Source organism: Chlorocebus sabaeus, chromosome 12, assembly GCF_047675955.1.
Source record: "Chlorocebus sabaeus isolate Y175 chromosome 12, mChlSab1.0.hap1, whole genome shotgun sequence".
NCBI lineage: Eukaryota > Metazoa > Chordata > Mammalia > Primates > Cercopithecidae > Chlorocebus > Chlorocebus sabaeus.
The window spans coordinates 35190701-35210374 of NC_132915.1; the positions used below are offsets into that span (position 1 = coordinate 35190701).

Below are 19674 nucleotides of genomic sequence, written 5' to 3' on the forward strand. Positions count from 1 at the left end.
CCTTGGGAAGTATGGCCATTTTCACAATATTGATTCTTCCTATCCATGAGCATGGTATATTCTTCCATTTGTTTGTGTTCTCTTTTATTTCACTGAGCAGTGGTTTGTAGTTCTCCTTGAAGAGGTCCTTTACATCCCTTGTAAGTTGGATTCCTAAGTATTTTATTCTCTTTGAAGCTATTGTGAATGGGAGTTCAGTCATGATTTGGCTCTCTGTTTGTCTGTTACTGGTACATAAGAATGCTTGTGATTTTTGCACATTGATTTTGTATCCTGAGACTTTGCTGAAGTTGCTTATCAGCTTAAGGAGATTTTGGGCTGAGACAATGAGGTTTTCTAAATATACAATCATGTCATCTGCAAACAGGGACAATTTGACTTCTTCTTTTCCTAACTGAATACCCTTTATTTCTTTCTCTTGCCTGATTGTCCTAGCCAGAACTTCCAATACTATGTTGAATAGGAGTGGTGAGAGAGGGCATCCCTGTCTTGTGCCACTTTTCAAAGGGAATGCTTCCAGTTTTTGCCCATTCAGTATGATATTGGCTGTGGGTTTGTCGTAAATAGCTCTTATTATGTTGAGATACGTTCCATCAATACCGAATTTATTGAGAGTGTTTAGCATGAAGGGCTGTTGAATTTTGTCAAAGACCTTTTCTGCATCTATTGAGATAATCATGCGCTTTTGTCTTTGGTTCTGTTTATATGCTGGATGATGTTTATTGATTTGCGAATGTTGAACCAGCCTTGCATCCCAGGGATGAAGCCCACTTGATCATGGTGGATAAGCTTTTTGATGTGCTGCTGGATTCGGTTTGCCAGTATTTTATTGAGGATTTTTTGCATCAATGTTCATCAGGGATATTGGTCTAATATTCTCTTTTTTTGTTGTATCTCTGTCAGGCTTTGGTATCAGGATGTTGTTGGCCTTGTAAAATGAGTTAGGGAGGATTCCCTCTTTTTCTATTGATTGAAATAGTTTCAGTAGGAATGGTACCAACTCCTCCTTGTACCTCTGGTAGAATTCGGCTGTGAATCTGTCTAGTCCTGGACTTTTTTTGGTTGGTAGGCTATTAATTACTGCCTCAATTTCAGAGCCTGCTATTGGTCTATTCAGGGATTCAGCTTCTTCCTGGTTTAGTCTTGGGAGAGTGTGAGTGTCCAGGAAATTATCCATTTCTTCTAGGTTTTCTAGTTTATTTGCATAGAAGTGTTTATATTATTCTCTGATGGTAGTTTGTATTTCTGTGGGGTCAGTGGTGATATCCCCTTTATCACTTTTTATTGCGTCTATTTGATTCTTCTCTCTTTTCTTCTTAGTCTTGCTAGCGGTCTATCAATTTTGTTGATCTTCTCAAAAAAACAGCTCCTGGATTCACTGATTTTTTTGGAGGGCTTTTTCTGTGTCTATCTCCTTCAGTTCTGCTCTGATCTTAGTTATTTCTTGCCTTCTGCTAGCTTTTGAATGTGTTTGCTCTTGCTTCTCTAGTTCTTTTAATTGTGATGCTAGGGTGTCAATTTTAGATCTTTCCTGCTTTCTCTTGTGGTCATTTAGTGCTATAAATTTCCCTCTACACACTGCTTTAAATGTGTCCCAGAGATTCTGGTATGTTGTATCTTTGTTCTCATTGGTTTCAAAGAACATCTTTATTTCTGCCTTCATTTCATTATGTACCCAGTAGTCATTCAGGAGCAGGTTGTTCAGTTTCCATGTAGTTGAGCGGTTTTGATTGAGTTTCTTAGTCCTGAGTTCTAGTTTGATTGCAGTGTGGTCTGAGAGACAGTTTGTTATAATTTCTGTTCTTTTACATTTGCTGAGGAGTGCTTTACTTCCAACTATGTGGTCAATTTTGGAATAAGTGTGATGTGGTGCTGAGAAGAATGTATATTCTGTTGATATGGGGCGGAGAGTTCTGTAGATGTCTATTAGGTCTGCTTGGTGCAGAGTTGAGTTCAATTTCTGGATATCCTTTTTGACTTTCTGTCTCGTTGATCTGTCTAATGTTGACAGTGGGGTGTTCAAGTCTCCCATTATTATTGTATGGGAGTCTAAGTCTCTTTGTGAGTCTCTAAGGACTTGCTTTATGAATCTGGGTGCTCCTGTATTAGGTGCATATATATTTAGGACAGTTAGCTCTTCCTGATGAATTGTTCCCTTTACCATTATGTAATGGCCTTTGTCTCTTTTGATCTTTGATGGTTTAAAGTCTGTTTTATCAGAGACTAGGATTGCAACCCCTGCTTTTTTTTGTTCTCCATTTGCTTGGTAGATCTTCCTCCATCCCTTTATTTTGAGCCTATGTGTGTGTCTGCATGTGAGATGGGTCTCCTGAATACAGAAAACTGATGGGTCTTGACTCTTTATCCAATTTGCCAGTCTTTGTCTTTTAATTGGACCATTTAGTCCATTTACATTTAAGGTTAATATTGTTACATGTGAATTGAATCCTGTCATTATGATATTAGCTGGTTATTTTGCTCGTTAGTTGATGCAGTTTCTTCCTAGCATCGATGGTCTTTACAATTTGGCATGTTTTTGCAATGGCTGGTACCTGTTGTTCCTTTCCATGTTTAGTGCTTCCTTCAGGAGCTCTTGTAGGGCAGGCCTGGTGGTGACAAAATCTCTAAGCATTTGCCTGTCTGTAAAGGATTTTATTTCTCCTTCACTAGTAAAACTTAAGTTTGGCTGAATATGAAATTCTGGGTTGAAAATTCTGTAAGAATGTTGAATATTGGCCCCCACTCTCTTCCGGCTTGTAGAGTTTCTGCCAAGAGATCTCCTGTTAGTCTGATGGGCTTCCCTTTGTGTGTAACCTGACCTTTCTCTCTGGCTGCCCTTAACATTTTTTCCTTCATTTCAACTTTGGTGAATCTGACAATTATGTGTCTTGGAGTTGCCCTTCTCGAGGAGTATCTTTGTGGCATTCTCTGTATTTCCTGAATTTGAATGTTGGCCTGCCTTACTAGGTTGGGGAAGTTCTACTGGATGATATCCTGCAGAGTGTTTTCCAACTTGGTTTCATTTTCCCCGTCACTTTCAGGCACGCCAATCAGACGTAGATTTGGTCTTTTCACATAATCCCATATTTCTTGGAGGCTTTGTTCATGTCTTTTTACTCTTTTTTCTCTACACTTCTCTTCTTGCTTCATTTCATTCATTTGATCTTCAATCGCTGATACTCTTTCTTCCAGTTGATCAAGTCGGTTACTGAAACTTGTGCATTTGTCACGTAGTTCTCGTGTTATGGTATTCATCTCTACCAGTTCTTTTAAGGTCTTCTCTGCATTGATTATTCTAGTTATCCATTCATCCATTCTTTCTTCAAGGTTTGTAGTTTCTTTGCGCTGGTTACATAGTTCCTCTTTCAGCTCTGAGAAGTTTGATCAACTGAAGCCTTCTTCTCTCAACTCGTTAAAGTCATTCTCCATCCAGCTTTGTTCCGTTGCTGGTGATGAGCTGTGTTCCTTTGGAGGGGAAGATATGCTCTGATTTTTTGTATTTCCAGCTTTTCTGCACTGCTTTTCCCCTATCTTTGTGGTTTTATCTGCCTTTGGTCTTTTATGATGGTGATGTATTGATGGGGTTTTGGTGTGGGTGTCTGAGATGGCCAAATAGGAACAGCTCCAGCCTCCAGTTCCCAGTGTCAGCGACACAGAAGATGGGTGAATTCTGCATTTTCAACTGAGGTACCAGGTTCATCTCACTGGGGCGTGTCGGACAGTTGGTGCTGGTCTGTGGGTGCAGCCCGACCAGTGAGAGCTGAAGCAGGGTGAGGCATCGCCTCACCTGGAAAGCGCAAGGGGGAAGGGAATTCCTTTTCCTAGCCAAAGGAAATTGAGACACACAACACGTGGAAAATCAGGTAGCTCCCACCCTAATACTGCGCTTTACCAAGGGTCTTAGTAAATGGCACACCGGAAGATTATATCCCACACCTGGCCCAGAGGGTCCCACGCCCACGGAGCCTCCCTCATTGCTAGCACGGCAGTCTGAGATCTAACTGCAAGGCGGCAGCAAGGCTGGGGGAGGGGCGCCCGCCATTGCTGAGGCTTAAGTAGGTAAACAAAGCCACCGGGAAGCTTGAATTGGGTGGAGCCCACCACAGCTGAAGGAGGCTGGCCTGCCTCTGTAGACTCCTCCTCTGGGGACAGGGCATAGCTAAACAAAAAGCAGCAGAAACCTCGGGAGAGGTAAATGCCCCTGTCTGACAGCTTTGAAGAGAGCAGTGGATCTCCCAGCACGGGGGTTGAGATCTGAGAATGGACAGAAAGTAATTTTTTTTAACCTAAGAAAATACTAACGGTCACAGAAGGCTATGAACCTGAGACCTGCTCTCTTTGTCAAACAGAGATTAACAAGGATCAGAGAAAAGGTAAAGGCTGTCTTTGACATACTCAGAAGGCTTACAAGAGTTTTAAAGAAATTACTTTCTCACTATATGATTCATTGTTATTTAACGGTGAGTCAGTAAACCACCTAAAAATCATCTTGTGTCATCAGAAACACTAGTGTAACATAACTGTATCATTTTCTACTAAAGACAAAATTTCACCAAAAGGGAAAAAGAAAACACAGGATAAAGAGACGTATTACACACATCGAAAAAAACAACATTTAACAAAATACTAAAATATTTCCCCACTCTTCTGATACTGTCAAGTCTTAACACTTAAAATAAGGCTTCCACCTCTCCCACTTCAAACAAATAAATGAATTCTAAACAAAGGAAACTTCATCAGGCATTTGGGTACCTCCTCCCCTCACCACGAGGTCTCTGCTGAATCTCAATCCTGTACACTGAGGAGCCTGTGGCTTGAACCCTACATCCCTCCAAAACCCCCAGACTGTCACTCACTGAGGGTGCTCTCATTTCTCTGTGGAAAAGACTTTCTTCACAGAGTTCCTCAGACAGTCTCCCAGGTGATGGACACAGAGACTTGGGCTGAGTCTGCCAGAAAGAAATGAGAAAAGTGAGATATTTTTGAAAGGAATAGAAGGTGCCAGATTCAGAAAGACTTATTCCCCACTTCACAGAGGCATCCACACCTCTGAAGATGACTCCTTGGATTGGAAACCAATTGCAGGGCAACCCTGGGAGCCATGTGTTAAGGATGGAAGGTCACATGATGCAAGAAGCCTGGGTTATTACATTATCACTGAGAGCTCCTTACATATTCTGGTTATTAATCCCTTGTCAGATGGGTAGTTTGCCACTATTTTCTCCCATTCTGTGGGTTGTCTCTTCACTTTGTTGATTGTTTCCTTTGCTGTGCAGAAGCTTCTTAACTTGATGTGATCCTATTTGTTCATTTTGGCTTTGGATGCCTGTGCTTTGTAGGGTATTAATCAAGAAATCTTCGCCCACTCCAATGTCCTAGAGAGTTTCTCCAATGTTTTCTTTCAGCAGTTTCATAATTTGAAGTCTTAAATTTAAGTCTTTAATCCATTTTTACTTGATTTTTCTATATGGCAAGAGATAGGGGTCTTGTTTCATTCTTCTGCATATAGGTATCCAGTTTTTCCAGCACCATTTTTTTAAGAGACTGTCCTTTTCCCAATGTATGTTCTTGGCACCTTTGTTGAAATGAGCTCACTGTAATATATGGATTTGTTTCTGAGTTCTCTATTGTGTTTCATTGGTCTATGTGTCTTTTTCTTTTTCTTTAATGTCAGTACCATGAGGTTTTGGTTACTGTAACTTTGTAGTATAATTTGAAGTCACATAATATGATCTTTCCAGTTTTGTTCTTTTTGCTTAGGTTGGCAATTCTAGGTCTTTTTTTTTTTTTGGAGACTGTTTCTCTCTGTTGCCCAGGCAGAGTGCAGTGGCACATTCTCAGCTCACTGCAACCTCCACCTCCCAGGTTCAAGCTATTCTTGTGCCTCAGCCTCTCAAGTAACTGGGCTTACAGGTGTGTGCCCCCATGCCCAGCTAACTTTTGTATTTTTAGTAGAGATGGGGTTTCACTATGTTGGCCAGGCCGGTCTTGAACTCCTGACCTCAAGTGATCTGCCTACCTCAGCTTCCCAAAATGCTGGGATTACAGGCGTGAGCCACCATGCCCAGCTTCTAGGTCCTTTTGTGGGCTATTCTTTTGGCTATTCTGGGTCTTTGTGATTCTATATAAATTTTGGGATTATTTTTCCATTTCTATGAAGAATGTCATTGTTACTCTGATAGGGATTGCATTGAATCTGCAGATCGCTTTGGGTAGCATGGATGTTTTAACAATAATTGAGTCTTCCAATCTGTAAACAATGGATATCTTTCTGTTTTTCTGTGTTCTCTTTGATTTCTGTCTTCAATGTTTTAGTTTTCATTGTAGAGATCTTTCACTTCTTAATTCCTAGGTATTTTATTTTACTTGTAGCTATTGTAAATGGGATTACTTTCTTGATTTCTTTTTCATGTTGTTCCCTGTTGGCATACAGAAATGATACTGTTTTTTTTATGTTGATTTTGTACCCTGCAACTTTAATGAATTTATCAGTTTGAATAGTTTTTTCATGGAGTCTTTAGGTTTTTCTAAATGTAACATTGTATCATCAGCAAACAAGAATAATTTGGTCTTCTTTCTTCCTAATTTGAATGCCCTTTCTGTCTCTTGTCTGATTGGCTTAGGTAGGACTTCTACCATGTCATCAGTGAAGGAGACTCTACCCCTTCTAAGAACACTTGGATTACATGGAGGGGGAAACTGGCCTTGAAGAAAATTCATGAGATATTAAGACATTGCCATTCTGACACTGAAATCCAGGGCTGTTACTTTATATATTTGTTGAGACCCTTCAGTATTCTCTAACAGCCTAGACTGACTTAACACAAATGAGGAGAGGAGCCTTCAGGGAAGGGAGATCCTCGTGACCTTTGCAGATAGATAGGATGAGGCTTCCCTGTTGCTGAAGGAAACCTGAACTCAGGAAAATGAACCTCACCCATAAACATGGTACAGGAGTCCTCTACTGCAGCGTGCCCTTCCTTTTTGCCCTGACATACCTGTGGGCTGAGAATGGGTAATGGCATGGCACTGCTTTGATTCCCTAAGCTTCCTGCAGGCCAGGGTAGGGACTAGAGTGACCAGAGCTCACGGCTGGTCTCCTCTGGCTGCAATAAGCATTTTCCACTTGCCCAAATTCATTGTACAAATAATAGTATTTTATTTGTATGGTGAGCAAAGTTAGAGAGCACTGTTTTATAGAACCTGGGGTTCCCCTTCCTGTCCAGCCCTCAGTGGTGGTGACTGATGCTTAAGACAAGGCTTAAGTCTCTGTGCATTTCCCTGTGAGATTCTGATATGGTCTCTCTGATTGTTTTTATAGTAAACAGCAGGCATACTTTAAGGAGAAAAAAAGAGCTAGTCAAAAGATTTTCTGCCCAGGTTAAAGTCAGTGAAAATTTAGACTGATTATACAAATCAATGAAGCCTTCAAGTTATCTCTAGTGAAGACCAGTCCTCTGAAGTTACAAATGTTAAGTTTAGCATTTAGTAAATATCTGGACAGGTTTACTTGTCACTTGAGAATATTGTAGGCCTTCTCAAAAAAAGAACAGAAGGGAGTCTCTAAACTTTCATTTCATGGTTCAACAGTTACTTGACGATGCATCGAAATCCCTCAATCTCAAGTAACCAGTGCCAAAAACATCTTCAAAGTGTCTCAGAAGAACTTTCAGAAGGAAATAATGGATCGTTTGGATGAAAACACTCATTTTTAGGAAAATCTAAAAGCGCTATCCCAAGAAGCTGTGAAATGGAATACAAAGTGTGAGAAACGAAGGAAAAAAATGCTTGACAACTTGAAAACATAAAGAAGTTGTAAATGATAAAGAGAGCCCTTTAAAATTGAAGGTGATATACTTGCCTGTCTTCTTTAGCAAAAATTACATGGGTGACGGCAACTTGAAATCAGACAAAGACAAATCAGAAAATTGAGAACTTCTAGACTGTAAATCAAAAAACAATTTGAAGAAACACACTGATGCTGTTAAATGTTTCCTTAAAAAGGCTTGAAGAAGAAAAAGAAGGACTATTAAAAAGAAAATCAAATGAATCACTTACAGTTCAAAGAAATGGTCTCTCATCTGAATAAGCATCTTTGTAGTCTGAAAATGTAGCTCATATGAAAACATCAGCTGTGTAACATCAGAAGCATGACGCCCACAGGAAGATGGCCTCGAGAAAGTCTTGGAAAGAAGCACTTTCTACTATCAAAGCTTGATCATTTCCCACGAGAAAAAATGCTCAAGGAAGTTGAATGGCAGCTTGGCACACTAACAGAAAGCTCACTGAGCTAAGAAAAGAAAATGATCACAACAGATGAAGTTGACTAAAGCAGTTTAAATTTCAGGTTTTCCCAAGTGGTTCCTGCTGTTCCATGTGCAGGCGATCCCATGCATCATGTCTGCAAGGAAGGGAGAGGTTAAAACTGTAAGGGCTTACACATTTGGATCAGTAGGTTTGATTCAGGTTTACAGCAACCAACTCCTAACTATATACTGGAGGACACATGACCGTGTTTTCTTTACTTAATAATTTAATCTCGTTTTATTGTTTTTTCTTAGTTGATGCTACATTTGCTTAAATTCAAGTTCGAAAGAATTACAATTCCTAAGATGGTGTTTTACAAATCTAGATGGTTTTAATAAAATTCTTGACTATTAGACCATTCCATGAGACTCTCAGAATCAGGTCCATTTAAGTACTGTATTTAGGCTGAATTAAATAGTTCACTATTACATAAACCATAATTGAATTTTGTATGATCATGGAGATAAATAAATCAATAAAGGTCATTTATATATGCTACGAACTGTTACAAGAAATGTGAATAACAGTATTTACCTCAATAAATTTAGGTTTAATAGAGAGAATCTCACCCAAACCCAACAAAAAAAGAACAATACCCTCCAACTGAATCTATTAGTATTTTTATTAGTTTAGCACTACATTCATAGATTTAGGGGAGGTAACACTTTGTTCATGATATTATTTGCTGTTTAAATATTTCTAAATTTTATGCAGTCAAAAATAAAAGCTTTCCCTTAAAATACCTTCTTTATCCTTCTCAACAGGTTGTCTCACCTCTAGCATTACTAGATACCTGATTATGCCAAATATCAGGTCTTCACACCACTTTTCTGGCCCACCTAATATCCTGACGGGTCTCCCTGTCTTTAGTAAGGTCAATGATGGCAGCTACTATTTAAGTATTTACTATGTGGTAGGCAATAGGCTAAGTACTTTAGGTAAATTATCTCATCTAATCTCACAGCAATCCTGCAAGGTAATTGTCCCCATCTTATGTTTGACTATTACTACCTTTGCTCAAAAGCTTCATACTTTCAGAATATTTTTCAGTCCTCTATCAGCTAGCTCAGCCTATTTTTCTAATCATTCCCTATAGGTCCTCTTAACCTACAGCATTTCATTCAAATTCAACTGCTGTGTTCCCTATATGCTCCTTGTGCTTTTCTTAGACTCAGGCTTTGTGGGCCCAGTTGTAAACGTACTTGCAGTCATAGCACAAATGCCACCTCTTACATGAAACCTTCTCTGGAAACTCTCTGCTAAGTTCTTACAATAAGTTATTTATTCCTCTAACTTATTATTATTTTACTATTTTTTGTATTGAGGACAGGATGGAATCCTACTCATCTGTATTGTTCCTGCAACATCTTCTACATTATATAGTTCTCAGTAAGTGTGTAGAATACATTTACAACTTTGGTAGATGCCTTGAATTTGTTCAATAATTACTTTAAGAATGTTTTACATACATCATTCTTAAAGTAATTAAGATGATTACATACATCATTTGATTCTGTAATACTGCTTCATACATTTTTAACTATGTTTCTCACATTCACATTTTCACTCCAAGTTATAAGAATGTTCTAAACTATGCCATACCCTTCAACTTTTCTAAGCATCAAACACCATGCTGTGGATAGTAAATGCTTGCTGAATAAATGTGTAAGAATAACTGGGGCAGATGATAGCATTATAGTAACAACAAGCCAATAAGCTCAGTTGATGGCAAAACTACTTCTGGAATGACTTCAAGTAAACTATCATTTCTAAGTTTTAGTAATTTTGGCTAACTAAAATCCCTGTCAAATTTCTTAGATCTCTTTCAGAATATGCCAATTTCTCAAGCTTTTAATGTTAAAAAATTCTAAATTTGAGTTGATCTACTGGATCAAGCAAACATTTCCACTGATTTTAGTGTACATATTCTAGCTATCACTACTTTAATCATAAAACTATTTCAACTAATTAAATACACCAATAAAATTGGAGACTTGGGATGTGAGCAGGACTTCAGCTATTTAATATTACACGTGTGTATGTATGTGTATATATACGTGTATATAAACGTATATAAAACTAATCACAAAGGAAAAAACTTTTTGTGGGGGCAGGAAAAACCATAGGAAATGAGAGGAAAGGGAAGCGCTAATACACCAGAAGGAGGCAGGCTATTTCAGCATCTTTTAACTTAGTATTTTAGGTGATACAGAACACAGATATCCAAATGGCTTAATTCAATACTAAGTATAAAAACACGCCCCTCCAGTACCACAAATCTTTTCAGGTGGCACTGTTGTGACATTTCTTCCTTTTCATGTATGCCTTTATAGATGCCCTTTACAGAACCCTTAATAACACTAAACAAAATGAATTCAGGAATTTAACTTTGTACTCTAGCCACGATCTCAGACATCCACATGATCTACAAAACTGGAGGAAAGGAATCTGGGTTTTTGAAGATATAAATCCATTAATCAAATTTCTAGTTTAAAAACTGGAGCATTAGTTTTAAAAAGTAAACTAGACCTTAAATAAGAGGTTATCTAGATTTGTCACTCACCTACTCAACAAATAGACATTGAAAACAGTGTGCCAGATGCTGGCATGATGATGATGATTGATAAGGTTCCTGAAATTAAATAATTTCAAACAAGTAATTATAGTTTTGAAGAAGTGCTATGTTGTTTTCAGTCTGAGTGACTGCACAATATAATGATGTTGGCTGAGGTATGACAAGGAGAGGGAGTTTACATAACACGTAATAAAAACCTGTAATGGAACATTAGGTCAAAGAGGACATCTAGGAAGACCCTGAAGTGTCTTGAATTTTCTAGAAACTAAAAGAAAATTAGAGTACGGTGAATAAGAGGGAGAATAGGTTGAAATGAAGCTGGAGAGGTAGGTGGGAACAGACTGAAGAGCTTTTTAAACTTTAAGTGGGGACTTCAGTATCACATCAGAAGTTCTTCAGATCACACAGAGCTTTGAAGGTCATATTAGAATTTTGGATTTAGGAGTTAGAAGAGATTTAGTGGCTGGGTGCAGTGGCTCACACTTGTAATCCCACCACTTTGGGAGGCCGAGGTGGGCAGATCACCTGAGGTCAGGAGTTCGAGACCAGCCTGACCAATATGGTGAAACTCCATCTCTACTAAAAATCCAAAAATTATCCAGGCTATGGTGGCACGCACCTGTAATCCCAGTTACTCAGGAGGCTGAGGTGGGAGAATCGCTTGAATCCAGGAGGCAGAGGTTGCAGTGAGCTGAGATAGCAGCACTGCACTCCAGCCTGGACAAGAGAGAAGACCCTGTCTCAAAAAAAAAAAAAAAAAAAAAAAAAAAAAAGAGATTCAGTGGTTAATTAGTTTAGGTCCTTCACTGGGATTAAAGTTGGGCCATAGGTAATTCAGTAAATTAGTTTCTTAAAGTGGTTTAGAGAATTCTTCTGAGACAAAAGGCAAACAGTTTTGGGTCATTTTAAAAGCTGAGTAGGTAAACACATTCATTTATTGAGCACCATCTATGTGCAATGCAATATACTTGAAACATCACCCACTTCCCAAGGGCTTTCTTAACTGACAGAAAAATGGGGAGAGTGATTGAGTAGAGCATAAACATGACTAGGAAAAGTACTTAAGAGCATAAAGAGTAGTATTTGAGAGCCGTTAGTGACTTTCTAGGAATATTTTCACTACCCTCTCCACTTTGATAACAAATACACTTTGATGTCGTCTCAAAGGAAATCTTTAGGCCTATGCTTCCATATTATTTTCAACACCCAACAATAACTTCATGTGATGAAGTTTAACGACATTATAAATGGAAGGATGAGTATACAATTCAGTAGCTCAAGATAATGGATATAAAGATCCAATAAAGATAAAAGCTACCTTTTATTCAAAACAAGGCATATTCTCGGGTGTGATGGCTCATGCCTGTAACACCAGCATTTGGGAGGCCAACGTAGGTGGATCTTTTGAGACTAGGAGTTCAAGACCAGCCTGGCAATATGGTGAAACCATCTCTACAAAAAATTAAAAAATTAGTCAGGCATGGTGGCCCATGCCCATAGTCCCAGCTATTAGGCTAGTGAGAAAGTAACTGCGGTTTTTTGCCATTAGTGGCAAAAATGCCACTAATGGCAAAAAACCGCAGTTACTTACACACCAACCTAATACTTGGGAGGCTGAGGTGGGAGGATGGCTTGAGCTCAGGAGGAGGAGGTTGCACTGAGCTGAGACTGCACCACTACACTCCAGGGTGGGCAACAAGTGAGTCAAAAAAAAAGGAATTTTCTGAAATACTCACAAGATCTAAGTGAAAGTAGTATTTGTAAGCTGGAAAGCCAGTACAAATGCTAGCCCTAATTCAGATTTCCCACCCTTAATTCTTTCTTGTAAAGGACTATCTTCAATTACATCCTGTATTCTTTCAATGGAACAAGAACACACGTTAAAAATGGTATTCAAACAAAGAAATACAGCAACTCAGTTTATTACATGCAGATTCTTCTGCATTGTTGCTAACAGTTCACTGGTCCAAAATTACTAAAATACTTAAAAAACTATACATTATGTAAACAAAACATAAATAAGACAGCATAGTTCTTTGTACATATATTTAGTACAGGTTGTTAGGGATTCTGGAATATGTACAATTTTACATCATGGACTGCATTTTTCACAATGCATAAATATATATATATTTTTTACAGAAACAAAAATAAGATTTCACTAATGACACAGAATACCATATCATAGATATGCTGCAACAGTCCAAATTCAAGAAGAAACATGTCAATGTAAATGTGCAAAAGGCTAACTTACTCTAAACTATTCAAACTTTGTTCACTTTATGTTCTACAAACAGGTAAATCCTGACTTTAAACACAGAACCTCGAAACCCTCCTCAGAACAGCAAGTGAAATGAAACAGATTTTTCCCTCCCCAAGAAAACAAAGCCTTGTTGCAAGCTAATGAAAAGATACATTAAAACACACACACACACACACACACACAACTAAGTATAGTATGCTTTCAATAGTATAATAAACATTTAAAATGTTTATGGGAGTCAAAACAATGCCCCATTATTTAAAAACTGGCTCTTTTAGTCTAAATTCAAGATGCAGCTGTGTCAGGCTTCTCTAAGCCCGATGACTGAAAAGCAGGGAAGACAGACGCAGGATTTCGACTGGCAGATACAATCTGAGAGAGAGATGGAGACAGTGAAGAAATCTTAGATGCTGGAGTGTTTATGGTATTCAAAATGGCTCCTTCTGGGCTAACCAACAATTTTTTGACAGGTGTGTCCAAATGAAACACTGAAGTGCTACTTGGCAGTGGAGGATTACTGGGGCAAATAGCAGAAACCAAAGATGTCTTAGCCAAAAGAGTAGCTGGAGGAGACTTAATTACTGAAGTCAGAGATACTGTTGGTACAGGAGGTGGAACAGGAACTTTAACAGTTGTGTTTATGATTTGTGGTGATGTATGTACTGTGGGTATAGAACTTGCATTCCCAAAAGAGTTTATAAATTTTGTAGGGCTTCTTAGAGGATGTTGTAGAGGTTGCCCACTTAAAGAATTATTTGACGCTAGTGTAATCTTCTGGGTAGAGTTATCTATTGGCGTAGACTGAATGCCTTGGCCGCTGTTAAGAACTAAGGGGGCTCCATATTTTGGATTAGTAGATATAAGGAGAACATGGCTGCCAGCTCCAAGACCTTGTGGTGGAACAATAAACCGGGTTCCGTTAATCATAATCTGAGTACCAGGTGCCAAAGGTGTACTGGTATTGATGACTATTTTTTGCTGAATACAAGGTTCACTGAACTGACTTCCGACTAAACTAGTTACATTAGATGGTGCTGAAGCCGTGTGAATGCTAGCGCCACCTGGAGCAGAACTGTAACTGGGGGTTTTTACTAAAGCTTGCTGGTTCGGCAGAGAAGCAAAATTGGAAATATTAACTATTTTACCTGGACTTGGTGAAAGGGATGACAATTCAGTTTGAGGTTTATTTGTGTTTACATTTGTTGGCACTGTAGTTGAAATCCCTGGTGACTGAAACTGGAGCGAAGTCCGAGATTGTCTTTTAGAAAGAGATATAGAACGTGTGGCTCCTGGTACTGTTGCTGAATGTGGAACTGTGTTTATTATTTTGGGGGATGTAGTCGCAGGTGCAGGTAAGGCAACCGTAACAGGAATTTGCAAAGCTGATGTTAAACATTTAGGAGACACTACTGGTTGTGTAGTTGAAATCAGAACAGATGATGCAAGGTGTCCTGTTTTCACAGTTGATATAGCCACAGTGTTTCCGAGACTTGATGAGCAAAGTCTATTTGACAAAATAGGCATAATTCTCGAAGAGGTATCATTTCCACTGACTAAAACAGGAGGTCGTGTCCCAGCTGAAGCAGAGGCTGAGGTCACTGAAAGGGAACCCAAAGATAAATTTGCTCCGGTAACTGAAAGCATGTTTACTGCTCTTGCTGCAGAAACCACTGATTCATTAACAGGGGTAATATTCTGACTCACAAAATTTGAGCTTACTGGAATTGAATTACCACTTGTTGACAATGGCAAAATATAGCCCTTGCTACTTTTGTCTTCTCCTTTTGGGGTTACATTTTGTAGTATGTTAATTGACGGTATAGCTGGCACAGTGCCTGAAGTATTTACAATTGCTTGACCTATGTTTAGTCCAATTTTCACATCTTTTATCTGAGACACAGCTGGTGATGAATTTATTTTTATTGGTGTGCCCACTGTAGATGGAATCAGTACTATCTGGGGTTGCTCTGGAGTCTTAACATATGCTTTATTTAATGGAGGAGGAAGAGTTTGTTTTAATGATTCTGCAACAAGAGTGGGGGTTGATGTACCACTGGGAACTGGGGCATTAATAAAAACTAATTTCTGGGCAGAAACACCTGTAGATGTCAGTGCAGGTGTCATATTAATTGCAGTTCCATTGCCAGAAGAAAGAATAGATGGAGCTGATACCAGCATAAGTTTCTGAACTGGAGTCCCACTGATTACATCTCCATTTGTTGTTGCTGTTGCTTCTGACCTTGTAACAGGGTAACTTTTTGTGATATAATCTACTTGTTGCTGTTTAGTTGGAGTATGAATAATATTTGCATTGTTTTGTCCAAAATTTGCTGCTGATATGCTAATTACACTTACTGAACTACTTGTTGTTGATGGTAGTAGAGTGCTAGAACAAACAGAGGACTTCAAGGGAGAAGAGGGCATGTGTGAAGTTTTATCTATCATGTGGCCCAAATCACCACTGCCAGTGGGGTAGCCTAATGTAAGTTTGAGATTTTTCCCCATGGATGGAGCAAAGCTAGCTGGAATGGAAACAGAAGCCGGTGTTTGGCTGAAAGGTGAAAGACTAGATGTAGTAGTTGTTCCAGCTACAGGTGAAAAAGCAGAGGAAGAAGTTGTTGATTTTGGTACCAGAAATGCCTGAAGCTGAGGAGCAAAAGTGAAAACTGAACTTGAAGTTACAGTATTGGGTGAATTTTGATCTGGGTTGGTCTGTACTTTTACAACTCCAGTGTTCCCACCTCGTGTCCTAACAAGAATTGACTGTGAATCTCTTATGCACACAGTTTTCAGCTCTTGCTTTGCTTCAGAAGAATCAGCAGTCTGTTGTGCAAAACAGCTGAAGGAACTACCAGGATTTGTAGACCCATTTAGTGTTGTTGATAACAGAGGCTGACCTGTGGAGGAAATGGTGGGTGAAGCACCGGGCAAGGAGAATGTGGCTGCTAAAACTGCATTCTTGGTTTTTCCTGCCTCACTCTGGCTAGTCTTAACTGATGGTGTTAATAAGTTATTTACAGAGGTTACAGGCGACAAAGGCTGTGGTCTAGCACTAGTTACATTTGATAAAGGTGTAATCGTTTTGCTGAAAACTGTATTTGGTGTTTGGGTAGAAACAGTTCCTGGTGAGTTGACAAAAACTGATGCTAAAGAAGAATTTCTATTTGTTGTCTGTGCGAAAGATGAACAATGTTGTTCTGTACCTTTCTGTTGAAGTGGTGGTATTTCTTTTGCAACTGCTTTTCCTTCTTTATGCTGAATCACAAAATTCTTAGGCAGAATAAGAACCTGCTGCATGATTTTTTCTCCTGTTTTAGGATCCACCACAGGCTGCATTTGAATCTTTACAGAGCTATTTTGAAGATCTATTGGCAACCACTGGCCACAGGGCATTTTGTATACCATTTGTAAAGGACCTTTTGTATTGGTGTGGCAGGTCAATGCTGGCTTTACGGGGCTTGCTTCTGGAGGAGATAAAACTGGTTTTTCCACAGCAGAAGCACTTCTACCTGTGGAAGGAGGCAGTTGATTTGTTAAGGTCACTTTGTTCCCAATATTCTTTGCGAGCAAAGCCTGAATGGGTTTGGTCCCTTTCTGGAGAGTACACACAGGTACTGAATCCAATGAGGCAAATGACTCTGGAAATGATGGCTCTGCATGCTTTGATTCATTGAAACAGTCAATCTGCACATCACCTTCTAGATTCTCAACTATTGTCTCATTTGTGCTTAACTTTGCTTTCTTCCTTGGAGAAAGCTCTTTTGTGCTGTCATCCACATAACCAGTCTGTTTGGACTGTCGTTTAAGTGTTTTAAGCAGTGTCTTCGGTAAGTCTTTTGAAGGTAATTCCTTTTTCAACAGCTTGCTTCGAGCCATAGGAAAATCTATTTCTGACAACTTCATATCATCTGAAAATTATAAAAATAGGCATTTTGTTTATAAAAAACAGCAACTAAATAATAACAACATCAACTGTAAAAAAGAAAGTGAATCTTTGAGTTGGCAATGTATTAAGAAATCTACTGCAGGGTGATTCAAAAGCCTTAGCACCACTGATGAAGATAAAGGTAAGGTCATCTTTGACATGATAACCTAGATATCATAACCATGCCCAATAATAACCTATTATTGAGAAAATTTTTTTGGTTAAAATTTTTGGTCAAGAATTCTGCTAATTCTTCTGCCAGTGTAAGTGCAAAAAACTGTTTCATTAGAAACACCTAAGTCAACAATCAGGGCTCAGAATTTAATTTGGAAAGGAATCTAGTTCTCTTTTTCTAGCTAGGAACATTTTGATACCATAGAGAGATGGTTCTCCAACCTATTCTATTTCTAGAGACTCTAAAGGACAAAAAATATCCAGCTTTTTCTGATGTTCACCCTTATAGTAAAAAAATTTATGTTCATATTCGGTCAAACTAGGTTTATAAGACATTACTCTTATTTGCCAAAGATCAAAAACAACAGGTTAATGCATTTCTAACCACATACTTTCATATTAACCTCTATATAACCAAAGAAAGTCATTAAACTAGATTTACATAATAATAATGTAATCTGATAAATGGAAATGAATTACAGGTAATCTAATCCAGCCCTTTATCCTTATTAAAATGATGTGTTCATTCTGGTCTCATTAGGCCATCAACCTTGGTAATTCCTCAAAAAATAATCTTCACAATATTAAGAACTAGTCAAATTCTATTTCTAAAGTAAATCTCAGATACAATGCTTCAAAAATACTACTAATAAAAAGAAGAGCATGAACCAATTTCAAAGGGATTACAGATCAAGGGCATGTGGTTTGTAATGGGCAATGACAGGCCTACAGTTTGGAGTGAAGCACTGGCTCCTGAAACTCCTAGAAATGTAATAATAACTCCAAGAAACTTTTTGTTTTTTTTGAGACAGCATTTTGCTCTGTTGCCCACTCTAGAAAGCAGTGGACAGCTCACTGTAACCTTGAATTCCTGGCCTCAAGCAATCCTCCTATCTCAACCTCTTGAATAGCTGGGACTACAGGGATGCAACCACCATGCCTGGCTAATTTTTATTTATTTTTTTGTTGAGATGGGGTCTTGCTCTGTTGCCTAGGCTAGTAGAAACTTCTTATAAGGATGTGGACAGTACTTCTTCAAAACATAACAGATTTCTCCAATGAATGCATTTCATTGACCATATTATCTTTTGCCTTCACAGCAAACAAAAACTTCTCTTTGTGCTTTCTGTGCTGATTTTAAAAAAAAGGTTTAATGCTTACCTGAATCAAAGTGATCTTTCTCCAGGATATCCAGAGGTTCTGTTAAGTCAATAGACTTACTGATTTCTCCCTTAGGAGAGTCTTTTCCAAGATCTCCTTCACCTTCATCAGTAGTCCATAGTTCTCTAGTAAATTTATCATGATCAGGTTGTCTTCTGAAATCATCATAGTCTTTCTTTAGGCGGCTCCTGAAATAAAATGCCCAACATAACAAATAATACATATGTATTAAATTCTTGAAATCTAAACTAACTTTTAACATTTTAAACTACATATGGAAATATTTTTTATTAAGTCATTAGAAATTATGCTTTAATCTTAAAGTGTGTCTAAAATGCTTAGTTCAGTCTTGCCAATGCTCAGGAAGACAGAACCTATGGTACAAGCGTAAGAAACTTGAAACTTAAAAAATTATATGTAACTGGCCAGGCATGATGGCTCATGCCTGTAATCCCACCACTTTGGGAGGCCAAGGTAGGCGGATCTCTTGAGCCCAGGAATTGAGATCAGCCTGGCCGACATGGTGAAGCTCTGTCTCTACTAAAAATACAAAAATTAGCCGGGCGTGGTGGTAGGCACCTGTAATCCCAGCTATTCGGGAGGCTGAGGGACGAGAACTGCTTGAACCCGGGAGGTAGAGGTTGCAGTAAGCCAAGATCATGCCACTGCACTCCAGCCTGGGTGACACAGCGAGAATCCATCTCAAAAAAAAAAAAAAATATACACACACACACACACACACACACACACACACCTGCAAATTTCAGAATACAGATTTGAACATACCATCTGATCTTTTCTTTTTTTTTTCTTTTTTTTTAATTTGAGACAGAGTCTCGCTCTGTTGCCCGGGCTGGAGTGCAGTGGCTCAATCTCGGCTCACTGCAAGCTCCGCCTCCCAGGTTCATGCCATTCTCCTGTGTCAGCCTCCAGAGTACCTGGGACTACAGGTGCCCACCACCACGCCCAGCTAATTTTTTGTATTTTTAATAGAGACAGGGTTTCACCATATTAGCCAGATGGTCTCGATCTCCTGACCTCGTGATCCACCTGCCTTGGCCTCCCAAATTGCTGGTATTACAGGCGTGAGCCACGGTGTCTGGCCTGATCATCTTTATAAAGATTGCTGTTAGACCAATTAAATGAGACAACAATAATTTTTTTTCTAGCTGCACTGACAGATTAGAGAGTCTTAAAATTACTGACTATAACACATCTTAAAAGGTCATTTAAAAAAGTTTAAGCCAGAAATTCTAAGCACCAGTATCT

General features: G+C 38.8%; 1 protein-coding gene across 7 annotated transcripts in view; it reads right to left on the reverse strand.

Moving 5' to 3' along the window:
- Positions 1-19674, reverse strand: part of BRD10 (bromodomain containing 10) — a 140950-nt gene that overhangs the window by 38821 nt on the left and 82455 nt on the right. For 2 of the 7 annotated variants that reach the window (XR_005240429.2, XR_012094773.1), the window contains exons 7-9: positions 18406-18593; positions 14291-17053; positions 8059-8401 (exon numbers count right to left, since the gene is read on the reverse strand). Coding sequence is in view for 4 of the 7 variants with exons in the window: in XM_007969314.3 (XP_007967505.3) it covers positions 13431-17053; positions 18406-18593 (3811 nt within the window). In the remaining 3 variants the exon portion in view is untranslated. Of the gene's footprint in view, positions 1-1263; positions 8402-8613; positions 12335-12774; positions 17054-18405; positions 18594-19674 lie in introns of those variants that run through there. The other 5 variants (XM_007969314.3, XM_007969313.3, XR_012094772.1 and 2 more) reach the window with 4 other exon arrangements.